The 17,946-nt window shown below is 40.2% G+C and overlaps 2 protein-coding genes across 2 annotated transcripts in view; one reads left to right on the forward strand and one right to left on the reverse strand.

The window, feature by feature from the left end:
- Window positions 1–1,287: 1,287 nt before the first annotated feature.
- On the forward strand, window positions 1,288–8,811 carry LRRC42 (leucine rich repeat containing 42). The gene is made up of 7 exons (XM_063427249.1): window positions 1,288–1,733; window positions 2,912–3,043; window positions 3,605–3,723; window positions 4,521–4,609; window positions 6,290–6,397; window positions 6,623–6,713; window positions 7,750–8,811. Exons 1-7 carry the CDS (start codon window positions 1,288–1,290, stop codon window positions 8,010–8,012), a joined length of 1,248 nt encoding a protein of 415 aa, XP_063283319.1. The 3' UTR covers window positions 8,013–8,811.
- Window positions 8,812–11,562: 2,751 nt separating this feature from the next.
- Window positions 11,563–17,946, reverse strand: part of LDLRAD1 (low density lipoprotein receptor class A domain containing 1) — a 30,726-nt gene continuing 24,342 nt past the window's right edge. The window contains exons 3-6 of the mRNA XM_063427252.1: window positions 16,646–16,768; window positions 14,580–14,714; window positions 13,265–13,393; window positions 11,563–11,862 (exon numbers count right to left, since the gene is read on the reverse strand). Coding sequence (XP_063283322.1) covers window positions 11,720–11,862; window positions 13,265–13,393; window positions 14,580–14,714; window positions 16,646–16,768 — 530 coding nt within the window. The 3' untranslated portion in view covers window positions 11,563–11,719. The remainder of the gene's footprint in view (window positions 11,863–13,264; window positions 13,394–14,579; window positions 14,715–16,645; window positions 16,769–17,946) is intronic.

Here is a 17,946-nt window from a genome sequence, read left to right on the forward strand (position 1 = left end):
GTATATGGTGAACCGAGATCGGAGTGGTTGTAAGGGAAGCGGGTCACAGGCCCGCGGTGTATGCGGGTTCTCGATCCACCCTAGGGTGATCACGTGTCCTCCAATGTGTGGGATAAGTGTGATGTGATCGGGACAGGTGTCGTCGCTAGAGTCACAGTCATCCGGTATGTTATCGAGCATCTGTGCAGCGGGGTTTGTGTTGAGATCCCACCAGGGCTACAGTCATGCTGGTTCGTTTCTAAGTGGTGGTCGTGGGCCCGTATGAGGGACAACCCCGGTCCTTTCTCGGTAGTGAGTTCGGCCAAGGGTGAGGGCACTAGCTAATTCGGCAGGATACCCGGATCGTAGGTGGCCCCAGTCTAGCGGTGCATGTTGTCGTTGCTGACAGTGGTAGTGTCTGGTGTAGGTTTCTCCTTTATGTCCGTAACGTGTGTAGTGATGTTAGTGCGAGGTGTGTATGATGTAAGTCTACGAGATGCGGAGCTGTATGCCAGAAGTGTGTGTCATCTCTCATATCTATGAGTTCGGAGTAGGAGCGTGTATCGAGTCCAATCTCAAGTCTCTAAGAGTACGGGTAACTATCGGTGACCCATGAGGAATGGGCGCCCGTCCGGAGTCAAAGTATGGGTATACAGAAGGCTAATGAGGCTTCCCTCCGGCCTCGACCCCTGTCCCCCAGGCTCCGGGACCCGTTAGTTCAGTGTTAGGCGAGTTGGAGGGGGGGGTGAAAGGGATTAGGTTCAAGAGAAGGGGAAGGATGGGTTGATCCGTGTCAAGTGGGGTACGCAACCGAAGCTACGTCATTGAGGAGTCCAGGAGCTGTTCCGACTGTCGATACCGGGAAATGTACAGGAACCACGGGAGCCACATCTCCGTATGTTTCGTTTTGCGCCCTGTCAAGAAGGCATGAGCGCCTTCCGCTCGGCTTGATGTAATTTGTAAAGGTGAAGCAAGCATATAGCAACAAATTGCCATTATGTCATTTTAGTGGAGCAACCTGGTACTGATTAAAACCATTAAAATTGGGAAACGGGGGTTTCAATTCAACTACAATATTTTCCAAAATTGGACTAGATTGTATTTGATGAGATAAGGACTTTTAATTAAACAGCACGTTCTCCATATAAATCAAAAAGGAAACCTGCTAGTCAGTCGCAATGGGTACACTTATTTCCTCTAATAGAATCTAGCATACATGGCTACATGTGTGGAAAAACATATGCTAATTAATTATAGTACACTGTAACAATACATTTTGATTTTATTATCTGTGTTCATTTTAAGATAATGTCATACTGCCCAGAGGTGAGAGAGGATGGAGGACCTGTGTATGTTCGTGAAAATGGAAAGCTGTTCCTTGCTGGGTCCAATTTATCTAACAGCAGAACACGCTCTGTTGGTCTTTTCTCCAGAGCTTTTTCTGTGGAGCTGTGTCTGAAACATGAAGATGCAAGCAGACACAAGGAAAAGTCTTTCTTCTTCACCTACACCGAGCATGGCAGCTTGCGGTACTCTGCCAAGCCACTTTTTAACCTGACTCTTGATTTCATTGCGGACAACATTCAGTATGTGGATTCTCTCATTGGATTCCCAGAGCAGATTGCAGAGAAACTCTTCACTGCCGCAGAAGTTAGACAACAATTTCACAGGCCTGGCAGTGGGCTCAAAGCCTTGCAGAAATTTACAGAGGCTTATGGAGACCTGATACTGTCCTCTCTGTGCCTTAGGGGCAGGTATGTGCAATGTGGCCTCTCAGCTTGCAGTCGTTTTTGCTGTTTCAGTATTATTGCAAGAAATATAGTTTTTTTTTTTTTTTATTCTTTATTTTTGTGGTACATTGATATATATAAAATGTTTGAACTGACATAATAGTTAAGGCATATATGACAAGAAATATTTACTGAATATGTCAAGGATTACTGCACTCATTTTTAAAAAAGTAAGACTAGCAGTATGATCATCCTGTCTCATAACTAAAGTACAGTATTTAAGGAGAAGCTTGCTTGACAAGGTGATAGTATGTAAGTATAGGTGATAGACTAGTGAGGGGAAATTGCAACAGAATGTCAGTTAAGGTTATGAAAACGACAAACATTAAACACATTTAAGTGACAGACACATAGCATATTAAAAGGTACCACTGGACATGTAAATAGACTATACAAGGGCTGTCAGCATATAGTAGGCTATGTGGTAGTGGAACCTTGCTCAGCCTATGCCCGACATATAATGCATGAGGACCCAGAGAGAGATCACAGATGTCCCACTGAACTGTACCCTTCCTAGTTACAGGCCGCTGTACCCTTCTCCCAAGTCTCTAAGTAATCCGCATACATGGGATGGTCTTGTGGCCAGTTGCCAGACTTCTTCATAGCATGATGAGTAGGGGCCTTCGGCGGGTGTGAGAAATATAGTGTTTTATAAAGATTTTGGGTGGCATAGTAATTTAGTTGGTTTTCCCGGTTTGCTGTCCTGTTGCCATGCTTTGTGATTCTATCTTCAATCTCCTGGATGAAGCATATTTATGTAACTGTAGGGTTAACCATAATTTTTCAATCCTGTACTGCAGGGTGAGTGGCGTCTCACCACCCCTTGGATATAGTCTAGTTTTAAAGACACCATTGTAAAATTTGCGAAGATGTTACCTCCTATATCTCGTCTCTTAAAAAAAAAAAAAAAAAAAAAAAAAGAAGATGGGCATTGTTAGATACTCTACATTACTGACTCGCTTTTCATCAATTAGCAGCCACCCAATTCTAAATGAATTGTAGAAAGATTGATTACCACCCCTCTTATGCACTGGACCCAGGCCTGGTTAGCCTGATATGTGTTTCCTTCTGAAATCACTAGTGTACTACTTTAATGACATTTACCAATTAATGTTTGATTATATTGTTATGCTTCTTTTCAGGTATTTGCTAGTGTCTGAGAAATTAGAGGAAATTCAGTCTTTTCAAGGTCTACGCTCTCTGGACTTGTCATGTTGTAAACTGGGAGATGACCATGAACTAATTGGTCACTTTACCTCTGAAGCACTGAACAGGTGTGTTGTACTTCATAGCAGCACAGAGGGGGGATTCAATCCTGCTCTTGATAATAATGAATTTTTAGTGGTATGGTAATGCTTAAAGTGAGCCAGGAAGTGTCCCTAGGTTAGACACATAGCAATATGTCCGCGTACCTCAAATCCTCATAGATTGTAAGCTTGTCTAAATATCTTCTTTCTGTAATTGTACAGCGCTGCATAATATGTTGGCGCTGTTAATGCTAATAATAATAATAATATTTTGCTTTGGGCATTGATTGTTTTAACCACAGAATTCACACGACTGAATCCCACATTGCTCTGCTTTATGGTATTAAGCTTCATGAATCTGTAGTGTACACCTCCATTCTGATGGCATAGAAGCCTTGGTGTATACCCTCCACATTCCAAGTGTAATCATTGTTCTTCGCTGGCTAGCTTGATGTAAAGACTACATTTTATTACCTTTTAATGATAGTATGGTATTTTATCTTAAAACAGTCATCAATTATTTCCAGTGTTTCCTATGTATAATGCAGAAGTCCTTTGTTGCTGATGAGATGTATTTGCGTCTTGCAGCTTGCAGGAATTATACTTGAAAGACAACTGTTTGTCAGATACTGGAATCCGGAGAATGACAGCCCCTACACGTGTCTTGCGTAAGGGGCTTGGAAACCTCACAGTGTTGGATCTCTCAGGTAAGTTAAGTGTCTGTTCAAACTCGCATTGTCTTTAACCCCTTAAGGACCAAACTTCTGGAATAAAAGGGAATCATGAGATGTCACATGTCATGTGTCCTTAAGGGGTGAAAGGGTTACTCCAATATGCACAAAATGAACATTAGCCACCCAGAACTTGTGTTCCAATAGGTGGAGTTAAACCAGCAGCAGAGAGGTTAAGCTCTGCATGATCAACATTTCATAGTTAAATGCTGCACATACAAACTGCAGGCACTATAACCACTTCAAGTTAAGTGAATTGGTCATGGTGCTTGGGGTTATCCTATAATATATATAATACAATAAAGGGTACATTAGATCTGAAGATGTTATGGCTTTTTTATGTGTATCAAACTTAGCCACGTGCTTAGAGGTTTTCAGTAACTTTTATAAGTACTGGGAGTGTGAGATTATAAACAATGTGAATCAGATGCAACCTACACATTTAGAGTTTTTTACTAAACAAGACTTGCTGACACTTCTCCAGAAAATTGCATATTTTAAGCTAAAACATAGATGTTTTGGAGGTTTATTTAAATTCAGCTATTTTGGCTTCAGATGGGAAATTCTCGGATGAATTTTCGGCAATCCATAGTTTTATGACAGTCAGTGTTATTCTCTAAATTATGAATTTCAAAATTTGAGCGGAAATTTAAAAAAAATAATAATCCACAGACAGGTATTTTTTCAATTCAATAGTATTGGCCAAAAAATTTAAATTTACTTTTTCCCCCAATAACTCAAAATTCCTGCATGTTTCTTTCTTTTTGTACCAGATAACCAAGGAATCACAGACATTGGGGTAACGTTCCTGTTTGTTTTTAAAATGCTTCACTTCTTGGATATTTCTGGTACATCTATACAGGTGAGATATTTTAGAGAGAATGCAGGGAAATGTTTGATAAGCATTTGAGGCGGGAAAGCCAGTGTATTGCTTCCTATTTAGATACAAGTAGAAATTACCATTAAATGAACAGTGCCGGGATACCAGGCTGAGAAGATGGCTAATACAATGCTAAGAATGATAAACAAATGTAAAATGTCAAATATGTTTTATGGATTACATCTCCAGATATCACTGGGGGAGAGTGATGGATACTGCATTCCCACCGCAGCTGGAGAGCTAGTGTTGACTACCCAGAATTTTGTAGATGGCCCAATAATTGTAAGAGCATTAAAATGTTAAACATCAAACCTATTTCAAAGTAGATCTGTTACTAGGTCGGGTGTTTGTTTAGGCTTTGGGTTTTTGTTTGTCTTGGGTAAAACACACCAAGGTGGCATTCATTACAAAATACCAAGAGGAAATAATCTTACCGCACATTTTTTGTCTAAAGCATTGTCTTCTCCAACCCCATGTCTTCTGATAGGTTGCATTGCTGCCCTATCGCTGTTGCCATCGAGCGCATGCACAATATAAGCCTTTAAAATATATACTCTGCTTATAAAATACTTTTCAAACTGGTTTTAGCCACTCAGATGTGCAAATCATTCCCGGTTTTGTTTAAGCCTTTTAATGTATGTGTCTGGGGCAGACAATGGATCTGTCACTGCTTCTGTTTGAAGAAAGTATTACACAAAAAAAAAAAATAGAGTAAATGTTCCATATTTATTTCTAAAATATTAAATGCATTCTATGGATTGGCTAGTAAATTGATACATTTTCATTTCGCTTCAGGTGAGCATTAAAAAGCTTTGCTTCAGGGTCAGATTAGTAAGGAAGCCGGGTTAGACATAGAAAAAGGAACTGGAAGTCTTTGTTTTTTTCTTGTGGTTTCCGGTTTACTCGTGGCTGGGTCCGAATTTGGGAGAAGTATTTTAAAAAGTAGTGACATGTTGGGTATATGCATGTCATGCTAGTATACACTTTTTTGCTGCAGATTAAAGTTAATTTATGAAATATTAAAGGCACTGCTAAATGTTGTGTTAAAGAAACACTATACGGACAGGAACACAAACATGTATTCCTGACCCTATAGTGTTAAAAGCACCATCTAGCCACCCCATCTTCAAAGCCAATCACAATGTTTCCCCATGGCTGAGACTGACAAAGAGGCAGATATGGGGCAGAGCCAGCACAAGCCAAACACAGCCCTGGCCAATCCACATCTCCTCATAGAGATGAATTGAATCAATCCATCTTTATGAGGAAAGTTCAGTGTCTCCATGCAGAGGGTGGAGACACTGAATGGCAGTGCTGTCCACCGTGCAGCACTGCCACAGGATGCACCTCTAGTAGCCATATGAGGAGTGGTCAGTGGAGGTATACCTAGGCTGTAATGTAAACACTGCATATTCTTTGAAAACACAGTGTCTACAACAAAAAGCCTGAAGGGAATGATTCTACTCACCAGAACAAATACAATAAGCTGTTGACTATAGTGTCTCTTTAATTTATACATGGACTACATCTGTGTACCAGATTATCCCAAGGACCTGCAGTACATTTGCAACAATACATCTATAATGCTATTCTAAATGGAAAAACTTTAATGTTTTTTTTTTACTAATCAATAATTAAAATGTACTTTTTCCCTCTGAATAGGATGCTACCATTGGAAAGATCGAGAAAAGCATTGGATTAAAACATTCTAAGGAACAGCTAACTCGGTTTGATCATGTGAACTGTACTACTGAGGGCTGGGCTGAACAGGTACACACAGTCATTTTGTTTCAGGGCCATGCAGACATTTGCTGATAGTAATGGGAACGAAACAGCTGAAAAACCTTCGGATCTCAGCCCTACACCATTCTTTAAATATTGCTATAATTATGCCTTTTCAATAAACCGTTAATGTAGTAATGTATGTGGCCATCACATTGTAAACATTGTGTTTTGGAGTCAATTTCGTAATAAAGGCTTTCTTTTTGTTTCCAGCTTTTCAATCAGTGGGAAAAATATATCCTCTCCGCCATTAAATCAAAGAGAAAAGACAAGGCAAAACCACAGACGGCTGCCCAGACATTTTGTGCGTACATTGATCACATTCAATTCTTCAAATCCTTCATCCTTTTCTGTATCACCTAGAACTCGCAAAGTCTTTTAGTGTTAAGGACATGCATTTCTCATCAGGTGTTCTTAGGTGGTGTCACAGGTCAGACAGACCGTGCTTTACCTATAATTGTTTTGTTACATGTGTGGCCGTTGAGTACACGCTACGACGGACAATAATACTTACAGGGCTATACAGCGTTACTTTTCTATAACATGACGTCAACATCATGTAACCAAAAGAATAATCCCCAGTCTGGGATTCCCCTGCATACACATGTGACTTTGAGTATCATATGTGGTGCTGGTGGTGGATTCAACCACTTGTGGAGGACATCACCTTACATGTTTTTGAGTTTTCATAGAATTAATTGAAACCAGTTCTTCAAAGTTCTAAAAGTTTTAAAAGTTCCAAGTGCAAAGGCTGCTCCTTGCAACCTGTAGTTTTTTTTGGTTTGTTTTTTGGCGGGCGGGGGAGGGGGGGATGGCCGAGATTATGCAGATGCCCCGTTAACGACAATGAGGTTGCTTTCAACAATTCTGCTTTACCATGTTACTTTAGTTTACTCCGGATACACAAAGTTGTTGGATAATTTGCTGTAAAACAGGTTTGACATCTAATATTTGTCCTCCAGCTATTTTCAATGAATTTCTCAAAATTCTATGGTTTATAATAGTATGCCTTTAAAGCAAGTGCAGTCGATAAGTAGATCCATAACTGCTTTTGCACTAATTGCACAGTTATCCACAGCCACCATTTTGTCTGAACAGAGATTAGCTGCAAATTGTTGTTCAGTAACTGCAAGAAAGATACATATTGGGTATTTGAAATCCAGGGGATTAAAAAAAATAGCTGTGGGTGAAGAGTAGAATTGAATACTGTTCAGAAACTAAAGAATCAAAATAAGAGAATTTGGGGGAATGTAGTGGACAACGCAGGACAATGCTTTCGTAAACCTAGTGGACAAAAGTGGCAAAAATATCTTCATATAATTTTTTTTTTTTCTTTCTAGATGGAAAGGAAAAGAAACAAAGCCAACAGGATTTAAAAATGTGTATTTTGCAAAACACACCAACACAAGCACGCAAACACCTGCAGTTTTACAAGCTGCAGGCAAAAGAGAATGACACGGTGTACTCTGAGTCTACTACAAATGAAAACTCAACCAACAGAGCTCTAGAGAATGGAAGACAAACTACAAATCCAGACCCAAATACAAAACAGCCAAGTTTTACATTTTCTGATACAGACTGGGAAATGTTAAACAGTTACTAAAACCGAGCTCGTGTTACCCAGAAAGTGGTCCAAGATCCACTGTGAGCCCTTTTCTTATGACTTCTCCATGAGAAGTATCCCAGTAACTCATTTTTCTAATTTACTCTGAAACGAAATACCAAACGTCCTCTTACTCATTTTTCTTATGGGCAGACAAGTTTGGTGGTGATCTGAAGAGTAAATTTGCACGTGAAATTGTTTGACAGTAAGCTACAATGTGTATTGTATTCACTTTTTGTTTTGATATCGTGAGTGGATACTTGGTTCTTGTTGGCCTGTGGATGTTGTCAGTGCACTGAAAGTACACTGCAGGCCAGTGACCTGAGTCATAACTATATAGGATTGATTCACTAAACTGAGAGTTGTACCCCAAAATAGCTGAGATATCAAGACTTTTTCTAGTTTGATTATTTTGGCCTAAATTATATATTATTTTCTTATCAGCTCTCCACCGTTCCTAGCTTAGTGTATAAACCCATGTATGTTATGCTTTCTGTGCAGAAATCTATAAATAGAGGGGTGAGCTGACAAGCAAGTTATGAAATTCACGGTTAAAAAAAATAGGAAAAATATCCAACTTGGTCTCTTTTAAGACATTTTCCATCTTGACTATTTTGATTTTTTTTTTCCAACTTTCTGTCGACTCACTAATTGTAGTGAACTGGCCCAGGAAACCAAGACAGGAAGGGGTTGTTTATCCCAAACTATAGTTTTTGGTTTTTGTCTGAGAGTGTCCAGTCCCCACAATAGCACTTACATTGCTAGGATCTAATCGAGGCAATAGCATTTTGTATCTTTTTGAGTTTCTGAAAGTTCCAATATCCTGAATTCAACAGGATCCAGTCAGCTCAGTGCTTTGTCTATATGTCCAAAATATTCCAGAATTTCATCTACCTACCTTGGGAGTGGATAAACCCTCAATGTTTCAATGATTATTAAGGGTATCTTGAGAAATGCAGAGGTTATCACACTACCAATAAACCCACTTCAGTGGGCAGATTTATAAACTCGGTGAATACACACACAATATACTTTTGTTACTTTTAATAGTATTTTATATTTTTGTGTATAATAAATATTATTTTTCTACCAGCAGATTTTACATTTGTTTTTATTTATCATTTGCAAATTAGAATTTAACAGATATTTTGCCTTTTACCATTTGTTATACAATTTTTTTTTTTTTTTAAATAACCAATACAAAAACAAAACAGTTAAAGTCAAATCGCCACACTTGTTGGATATAATGCAGTTTTGCTCCAAGAACCCACAATATCTGCCTGTCCTTTCCACCTGCAGTGTTTCCCCTCCAAAACCTTTCAATTAGCAATTTTTTTTTCACTATATATACACTCTAATTTATACAGATGGTAAACAGATTGTAGTACTTGGGAGTAGGTGTGCTTATGTGTGTAGAGTTGGTGTTTGTATATAATTTTAGCATTTTAATACAGGGGTGTGTTTTGTATGTAATCTTTGCATTTGCGTTTAGGGGGTTGTTTGTTTGGATGTAGTGTTGGCTTTTAAATGAATGTGTGTAGTATTGGTGTTGGAGTGAAGGGTGTGTTTGAGTGTTTTGTATATAATTTTGGGGTTTGAATTCAGGGGTGTTTTTGTATGTAATGTTTGTGTATCCAGGGGTGTGTTGGCATGTTGTGTTGGTGTTTGATTGCTGGGATGTATGCCACATACATACTTACACAGATATACATACACATTAACACAGAGATACACACAAATACACTTCACATATACACACATTCATAAACACACAGATACACACACACTGGCGCAGATATACACAAACAGACATTCACGCTGGTGCATACACAAACTCAGATACACACAGTGACATACATACCTTCACACACACTGGCACATACACACACTCAGATACACACATGCACACCGACACAGATACACACACTGGCACATACACACATATACACAACCTGGCACTGACACACAGATACACACACACACACACTCAGATACACACAGTGACACACACTGCAACACACACAGGCACACACCTTAACACACTGATACACACAGTGACACACTATCAGATACACACACTGGCACACGCACTTAGATACACACTGACACAGATACACACAGTGACATATACACACACACACACTGTCAAATACACACACATGTTATTTTATATTTATGCAGTCACCCTCCTGTTAGCATACCTGTTGTCTGAAGGAATGTGACTTGCTAGCTGAGGCTGGTGTGTGTGGGGAGAGCTGCTCACTCCTGGCTGCTGCCTCTCTCCCTCCAACGCAGCGTATTCTACATGAAGCTGGAAGGAAGTGACCATCTGTCACTTCCTCCCAGCATCCCATTCTATTAATCGGCTGCGCCACTGACCTAGCCCCTGTGCAGCAATGCATTGGCCAATGCATTGGCCACCCGATGACTGCGGAACCCCAATTTTGATCTTGCGGAACACCAATTGGGAAACACTGCTGTAGACATAAAACAGTGTTAATTGAACTGCCAAACACAATTATAAACCAGACACTTTGTTATCCAACTGATCAATGTATCCACAATCAACATCTCAGTTATTAATAAAAAAAATAAAAGGAGACACTGCTGCAATAATATGATTTAATAGGACACCTGGGATTGGCTGAGAATTCTTGGCCAGATCCTGGTTTGTGCATGAATTGAGATGTTATAAGATCTGTAAAACCCTACAAACATGGGTTACATAGAATAAATATATATAAATATAGTATAGAATTTTCATTAGTTTACATTTTTTTTATAGATGAAATGTCTCTTGTATAATTGATTAAAAAATACCCTAATTTTTACCCTAAACTTCAGATAGTGACTAATTTCCTCCCCCATAGATTCCATTGTCTTTAATCATTATATAAAGGGTTACTCCAACCACCATGACCACTAAAGTGATTTGAAGTGGTCATCGTGGTAGGAGTCAGTATGTGTAATATTTCAGCTTGAAACACTGCACAATATGGAGATATTTGTAATTGTTTACCGGGGGCTAGTTGCATCCCCCAGCACATATGACACTGGCAGCCCAGAACTCTGTTCCGGGCTGTCTAATGTAAATTCTGTGCATAAATTACATCTGTGCCAAGAGACATTAAAATCTTTTTCCAGATCGCTCTCCTTTCCCTCCCTTTGGGCTCTCCCTCCCACTGTTGCACAATTGTTGGGTTGTTTTTTTGTTTTGTTTTTAAAAACCTCCCTCCCCACTCCCTTGTCCGGAACATGCTTATTTGCTCTGATCCTGCTAAATAGTCCAATCACAGGCTTTTCTATGAGAAGCCTGTGATTGGACCATTCACAGCCCAAGTGAACTTGGAAGGGGTGCAGAAGATCAGCGCCGAGAGCTTTGACTAGCGCTGGGATCCAGATGAGTAAACCTTTTATTTTACTATTAATTGAGAGGGGACACTTCTCCACAATTCCCAGTAGAGCATATTACACCACAAAGGCCCCCCTCTCAAAAGGTTATAGTGACCCTTCCACTTAAAAAAAAAATATTACAAAAATTAAAGTGCATTGATCTTGGGGCAACTGCCGGAGCAGTTTTTATTAGGCTTTGCTTGGAGCAAGTGGCAGAGAACTGCCATGAGGGATGCCCTAATAATTTGCATTAAACATGCAAATCATCAATTTACATTTATATGGTGCATGGTAAATACACATTATTGATGTCATTAGGAGCACACATACTCGTCAGACCAGTTTGTACAGTCCTGGACGCCATTCTTACACAGGCTCTGGGGGATGCAGTTGCAATATTGGTAGAGAACAGGAATGCACGTCCACCAGTCAGAGCCACATGAAGGGCAGGAGGCAACTGTGGAGTAGAAAAGAAAAGCATCATATACATATTCCTTACTAAAGACTGGGGGGAGTATAATTCATTACAAAATACGGCTTCATTCAAGGAGACAAAGAAGGACGCTTTACTTTTAGTTTAAGTTAATGTGTGGCCCGGGTGAGTATGGTTCTGAGAAATTTCAAATTATGCACATAAATCTAATTTATAACAAAAACTATGTATCTTATTTACACAAACTGGTTTCTAAACATATTATGTTAGGTAAAGCTCTGCTATTAATTCAGTAACACCTAGAAAACAATTACAAATACAAATGCAATATATGAAAGGGACTATAGCCACCCAGACCACAGTATTGTATTCCTAATACTACAGTGTCCCTTTAACTCTTACCTACAAAGCTTTCAACAACTCTACCACCACTTCATTAATTCATAGGTGTGGCGATGTACCCACAAGTAATTCGGTTGTCACCGCCAAGTCCCCTTTCCCTTGTGTTTATAGCCCAGAGTAATTAAAGCTCCTTGCCACTTTGTAGCTGTCTCACCCAAACACTAGTTAAGACTTAGTAAAGTGTGAAGAAGAACTGCTATTATTGTCACACGGTCACACTTTTATACCTGGGGCCCAAGGAAAGCAATAGAAATGCGACATACGCGGCACCTTTGTGTCTGTACCTGACCTGATCATTTAATTAGCAGCCGGACACCTTGGCACTGGTTTAAGAGAAACAGGTAAAACTTAGGGTTCCCCGCGTGCCCACATCCCTACAATAGTGCCATCCTCGAGAAGCTTCTAATATGTCCAAGAAGCACTTGAGGTGTCTAACCCGAATTAGATGGAAGTTGACCATCCTCCGATCCAGCTCAGTTCCACACCGCTGGGTAGAAGTCACAGTCACCTTAAATAATGGTGTGACGTCGAAGGGACGTGAAAGTTTGTGCTGGGAGCTTCGCCTGGCTGTGGATTCCAGGTAAGTGAAAATCTTTATTTTGTAGGTCATACCGCAAATCACGAGAGGGGGTGATTTTCCCTAGTGTCCAATGGAGCATTTTACAAAGGAGAGGTCCCACTCCCTCAAAACAGGTTAGAGTAATCCTTTAATGGGGGGTAGAGGGGATTATAAAAATATGTGATGCTCCTGAGAGAAAGAGGAAATATATCCCTTGTGACTGGGTTGAACAGCACAGCTCTAGATATGTAATGTTAATCTGTGTCATTTACTCTCATTTCGAGGATCTCAGGAAGAATCTAATGACAGAGAAGGATTAAGATCTCACAGGGCCTTAGGCAGGTTAACAGCCACCTAAAGTCACAATTTGTTCGTCCTGCTCTCTCTACTGACCAGTGTGCAGGTCCACGGGCCACTCTTTTGAGCACTCTCCTTTAGCAACACTTAACCCACCCAGACACTCACATGTCATCGATTCATCCGAGCAGTCCCCACAATTATTGATCCCATTGCACTTGTAATTGCTGTAGATCCAGACTGATGGGTTTCCACAGCGAAAGATTAGATATCCAGGCAGGCTATCCGGGAGGTTACCTGGGGACACACAGTACAAACTGGGTGTGAGAAAAACAACATCAAACTAAAGTAAACCAATAAATCAAAATGTACATAAAGTTTTGACTGGAGGTTTTCCAAAACAAACAGTAGCGTTGGAAACCAAACCTACTCTTCCCATTAAGCTGAAGTGGTCTGGGTGCCTATAGTGGTCCTTTAAAGAAAGGTTACAATACATCTGGAAACACTCAATGTTTTTTTTGTTGTGTTTTGTTGTGTATGTTTTTTATTGTGTTTCTGGAATAAAAAATTCAGGGTGACTGTAGGTGTGTGGTTCAATTATTATTAATATCTCTGCTTTAGAAGGAAACTGCTACCTCCATGAATTTTCTTAATACTAAGTTTACTTATCCCTATATTTAAAAAAAAATTTTTTTTTGCAAGGTGTGAAAAAATGTAATTAAATGTATATATACACAAAACGTTATTCTGCACCTGGACGCCTCCATCTTAGCTCCCTGTCAGTCATTACTGTAGTATAAGTGGTCAGTTTACCCCTGGCAGTCAGCATAGGTAAAGCATACAGAGAAAAGAGAAAATGAAACATTATTTCTATTTATCCTCTTTATTTGTAATGTTTGCCCTGACTTTGTCATGTGTGAACTAGATTATGATTTAATTTACTAACAATTTAATAGAAATAGAAAAGATCACTCAAGTTATATGTGATTTTTAAATGGTTTATTCAAGTTCCCCTTTAACTAAATTAGCATAAACCAGTCTCCACAAAGACTAAGAAGAGTTTATTTACCAAACTTTCCTTAAAATAGCTGGGCCATGAAGGTAGACAAGGTGTTGTTTTGGAATGTCTTTGACAGAACTCAGTATCTTCTCACCCCCATCCTGCAACCCATCCTCGTTTGTATGGCATTCTCTCTCCCATGACACACACATACTATAAACCTACCGTAATTCAGATCAGTATACAATTTCCATAACAACCCATACTCCATACCGAGACGTTATAAATTATGTAAATAAGTTCATCAATCATTACAATACCATGAAGGATCATATATCAATCCCCAACATATTAAAAGACCACAGAGCATGACGTACAGTTAGAAAATACCCATAGGGATGGATACACTCTGAGACATAACATTGTATTATGGGGATTCGATCTTTTATTCATATTTATCTCTGTGATGGAGGTTTTACTTACTGCATAAGGATGTAGTTTCATCTTCTCCAGTTCCGCAGTCATTGCTCGAATCACAGACTTGTGATGGCAATAGGCAGGTGATTCTGTCATCACATAGAAATCCGGTATAATTACCTGTTGTACATAGGCGACTCTCTGGGGACAAAGATCAATGGAGTTTTTCACAACTGGTGCTGACACAGATTAACCAAAGATTCTTATAGGGAAAGGTTCTTATAGGGTAAGGCAGGCATAGGCAACTTTTGCACTCCAGATGTTTTGGACTATGCCTCCCAGGATGCTTTGCCAGCATTATGGGTGTAAGAGCATTATGGGGGATGAAGCCCACAACACGTGGAGTGCCGAAGGTTGCCTATCCTTGGAGTAAGGCATTGTAGAAAGCCACTACATGACATGTGGAGCCTATGCAGACTCATCTCTGGTTAAACCCAGTGCACCTATCGAAGAGTAGGCTGAACTGTCTCACAGTAAACTCAGCAGTAATTCTGCCACAAATGTTGGGCAGGTGCACACAGGGGAAGCAGCCTCATAGGGTCTGATGGAGTGGAGACCGGTGGGTAAGTATCGAGTAGTTTTCAATAGGAGCAGCACGTGCCGGGAGATAGGTGCAGGGCAGTGCCTGCTGCTTGTGTAGCGGGAAACTCGCACTCAGGGCTCATGCCCTGATTGGTGGATCGCAGCGTGAGGCAGCTAACAGGAGGGAAATCAGTAATATAAATTTAAAGGCGCCAACATTTCTTTACCTTAACTTGTACCAGACAAGGTTGGCTGCTTAAAAGTATATTTGGGCTGCAGCTCTCACCCACCTGTTTTCCTGGCACTATAGTTTCCCTTTAAGGATATTTATGGATTAAATTGGAATTATGAAGTCCATAATACAGGTTCACGCCCATTCTCCAAATGTTACAGTTTTAATCAAAATAAACAATTGAATAAAGGAGTTGTTTTGTGTTTATTATATTTATGTATCATTAAAGAATGCAACATTCAAACCCTATGATCACCAACCCTGAAACCCAGAGAAAGGTTACTTAAGATGAGAAAAAAAAAGATTCAACACACCACAGCTGATTTCCAAATCCGGCTCCGCTTGTTAGATACAGGCTACATTTAAACCATTTAAACCTTGGTATGGATTCCTTGTCAATAATCATATTTACATCTCAGAAAAACTAGACACAAATAATAAAAAATACCTCCATTCTTACCCGCATCATCAACCAGAAATGTTAATCAAGAAGAGATTTTGTGGATCGAGCTTGGATATCCAAGGTATGGACAAAATGGAGATAAGTGTGGATATGAGTAAAAGAAAAACTGTCGAAACCTGGCCCCAGTTCCGCTCATACCCCATTCCACTAACAATCTGTCCACTATGTCCCTAATTTTGCCTTTTCCTTATGTGGTGGTACGAACTGGGCAGTGGGACCTGAGCTACCCATCCACACAGTTGTGGTTGGGTAGGTCAGGTGACAGATAAATACAGGACAAGGGCTACGCCAATAGTTAAAAACTTGAACTGCAAGTTGGGTGGTTGAGTAGATTAGGTAACAAATAAATATAGGAAAAGGGCTGCGCCAATAGTTAAAAACTTGAACTGCAAGTTATGCTGCCAATGCATTACAGATACAACAGAGGTAAACCAGCAAAAATCCGATGAGCTTGTTTGGACATCGCTGTAATGTCTGTTAAAAACTTTTAAGGTCATCTCAGTTTTCAACCTTCCAAGGTCAATCAAATAAATATCATTAAGTTGGGAAATAGTATCCTCTATTTCCCAGAGTTCAGTTGTGCTCAAAAGTTTGCATAGCCTGGCAAAAATTGTGAAATTTTGGCTTTGATTTTGAAAATATGAGTTCATCTGAATAGGTAGGGCAATATAACGTATTTGGTCTCACTGATATGGTGGGAATAAAGTTCTGATGGAGTAACTGAAGGTAAAGTCCGATAATATTGAGGTCTCACTCAGAAGTAAGATCAGGTGCTTTAAAAGAATGCCCTCATCCTTTGTGCTTCTAACAATCATACAAAAAAAAATAGCCCATCCTCGTGTTACGGAATGTTACCTGGTGTACGTGACGGGAGGGCAAGTGTCACTGTGCATGCAATGGCAGCAGCAATAACCATCAGCACGAGCAGAACTGTCAGGGTTATACACACGCATCTTCGGGTACATGTGTTACAGCAATCTAAAATCAAGACAGAGACTTTGCATCAATCAGACAATCAGAACCCTGGGGAAAACCCATCTTGTTGCAGGTTCTGTGTATTCTAAAATAGCTATGAAGAGGAATTGTCACCAAACATATTATATGCAAGAGATGCATTATATGGATACATATCACCCACCAACAAATGAACACTAATAGTAAATTAAAGTCTATTATTACGAAAGTTACACTAACATTTTTCCTTATTTATCAAGCATACAGTTGTGTTCAAAAGTGTGCATACCCTTGGAGAATTGGTAATATATGTACTGTAGCGGATCGACGGGCACCCCGACTGGGTACCTCCGTTGAAGGATGCTCCTAGCGCTTCCTGAGGACTGCAAGCACTGCTGCAGACACCACAACCACCGAACCGGAGAAGCATACGAATGCTCTCAAGCATATGAATTCTGTAAACAGCTGAACAGGAAAAGCATACAATCCGCTTACACCTCTGGCAATCAGCATACAATCCAATTCCCCCAATAACGAGACGACACTTCGTTTTGAGGTCAAGCAGAACTGACTGTACTGGCACATACAGCCTCTTTTATTCACAATCCACAAACAAAGTACAGCCTACAGGGTTTTGAAATACAACCAATCAATCCGTACAATACACACAGACACTCCCACACAAAATCCTCCCCTCTGCCTGTGATATGATTACTAAACACAATGGGTAATATAATTATCACAGGCAGAGAAATACAGGTTTTACAAAATATTAATAACTACCAAAATATACATGCCATTCACATAAAACATACATTTTCAGAATCAGCATGCTTGAAATATACACATACTCAAAAATCATGGCAATCGGTTCAGGGGTTAAAAAGTTAAGGGAAGGGGGCGGGGCCTGACCGCCATGCCGGCAAGTCGCACATAGTGAGAGCTCCTGCTGAAAACATACTAAAACCGTACAACTAACGACTTTCCACTCGGGAGAACGAGCTGGGACTCGGCAGGAATACCTCTCCAAACACGGGAGACTACTTTTTAGGGCGACTGGCTGCTACTATACCGGAGGTCGCACCCAGAAGCCTCTTCGGGCCTACACGCGGGCGCAGCCGAGAGGATAAGGCCGGTCTCCTGGCTGCCTATACTGCTGTGGCACAGAGAGGTGAACGGGACCCCTGTTCCCCCCCCCCCTG

Source organism: Pelobates fuscus, chromosome 7 (assembly GCF_036172605.1).
Source record: "Pelobates fuscus isolate aPelFus1 chromosome 7, aPelFus1.pri, whole genome shotgun sequence".
Lineage (NCBI taxonomy): Eukaryota > Metazoa > Chordata > Amphibia > Anura > Pelobatidae > Pelobates > Pelobates fuscus.

What these genes read in the sequence shown, in the direction of transcription:
- LRRC42 (XM_063427249.1), top strand. Translation starts at nt 1,288, where the DNA reads ATGTCATACTGCCCAGAGGTGAGAGAGGATGGAGGACCTGTGTATGTT. An exon ending in TCTCTGTGCCTTAGGGGCAG is followed by an intron (nt 1,734 to 2,911) that starts GTATGTGCAATG and finishes GCTTCTTTTCAG; the next exon opens with GTATTTGCTAGTGTCTGAGA. An exon ending in GACGGCTGCCCAGACATTTT is followed by an intron (nt 6,714 to 7,749) that starts GTGCGTACATTG and finishes TTTTCTTTCTAG; the next exon opens with ATGGAAAGGAAAAGAAACAA.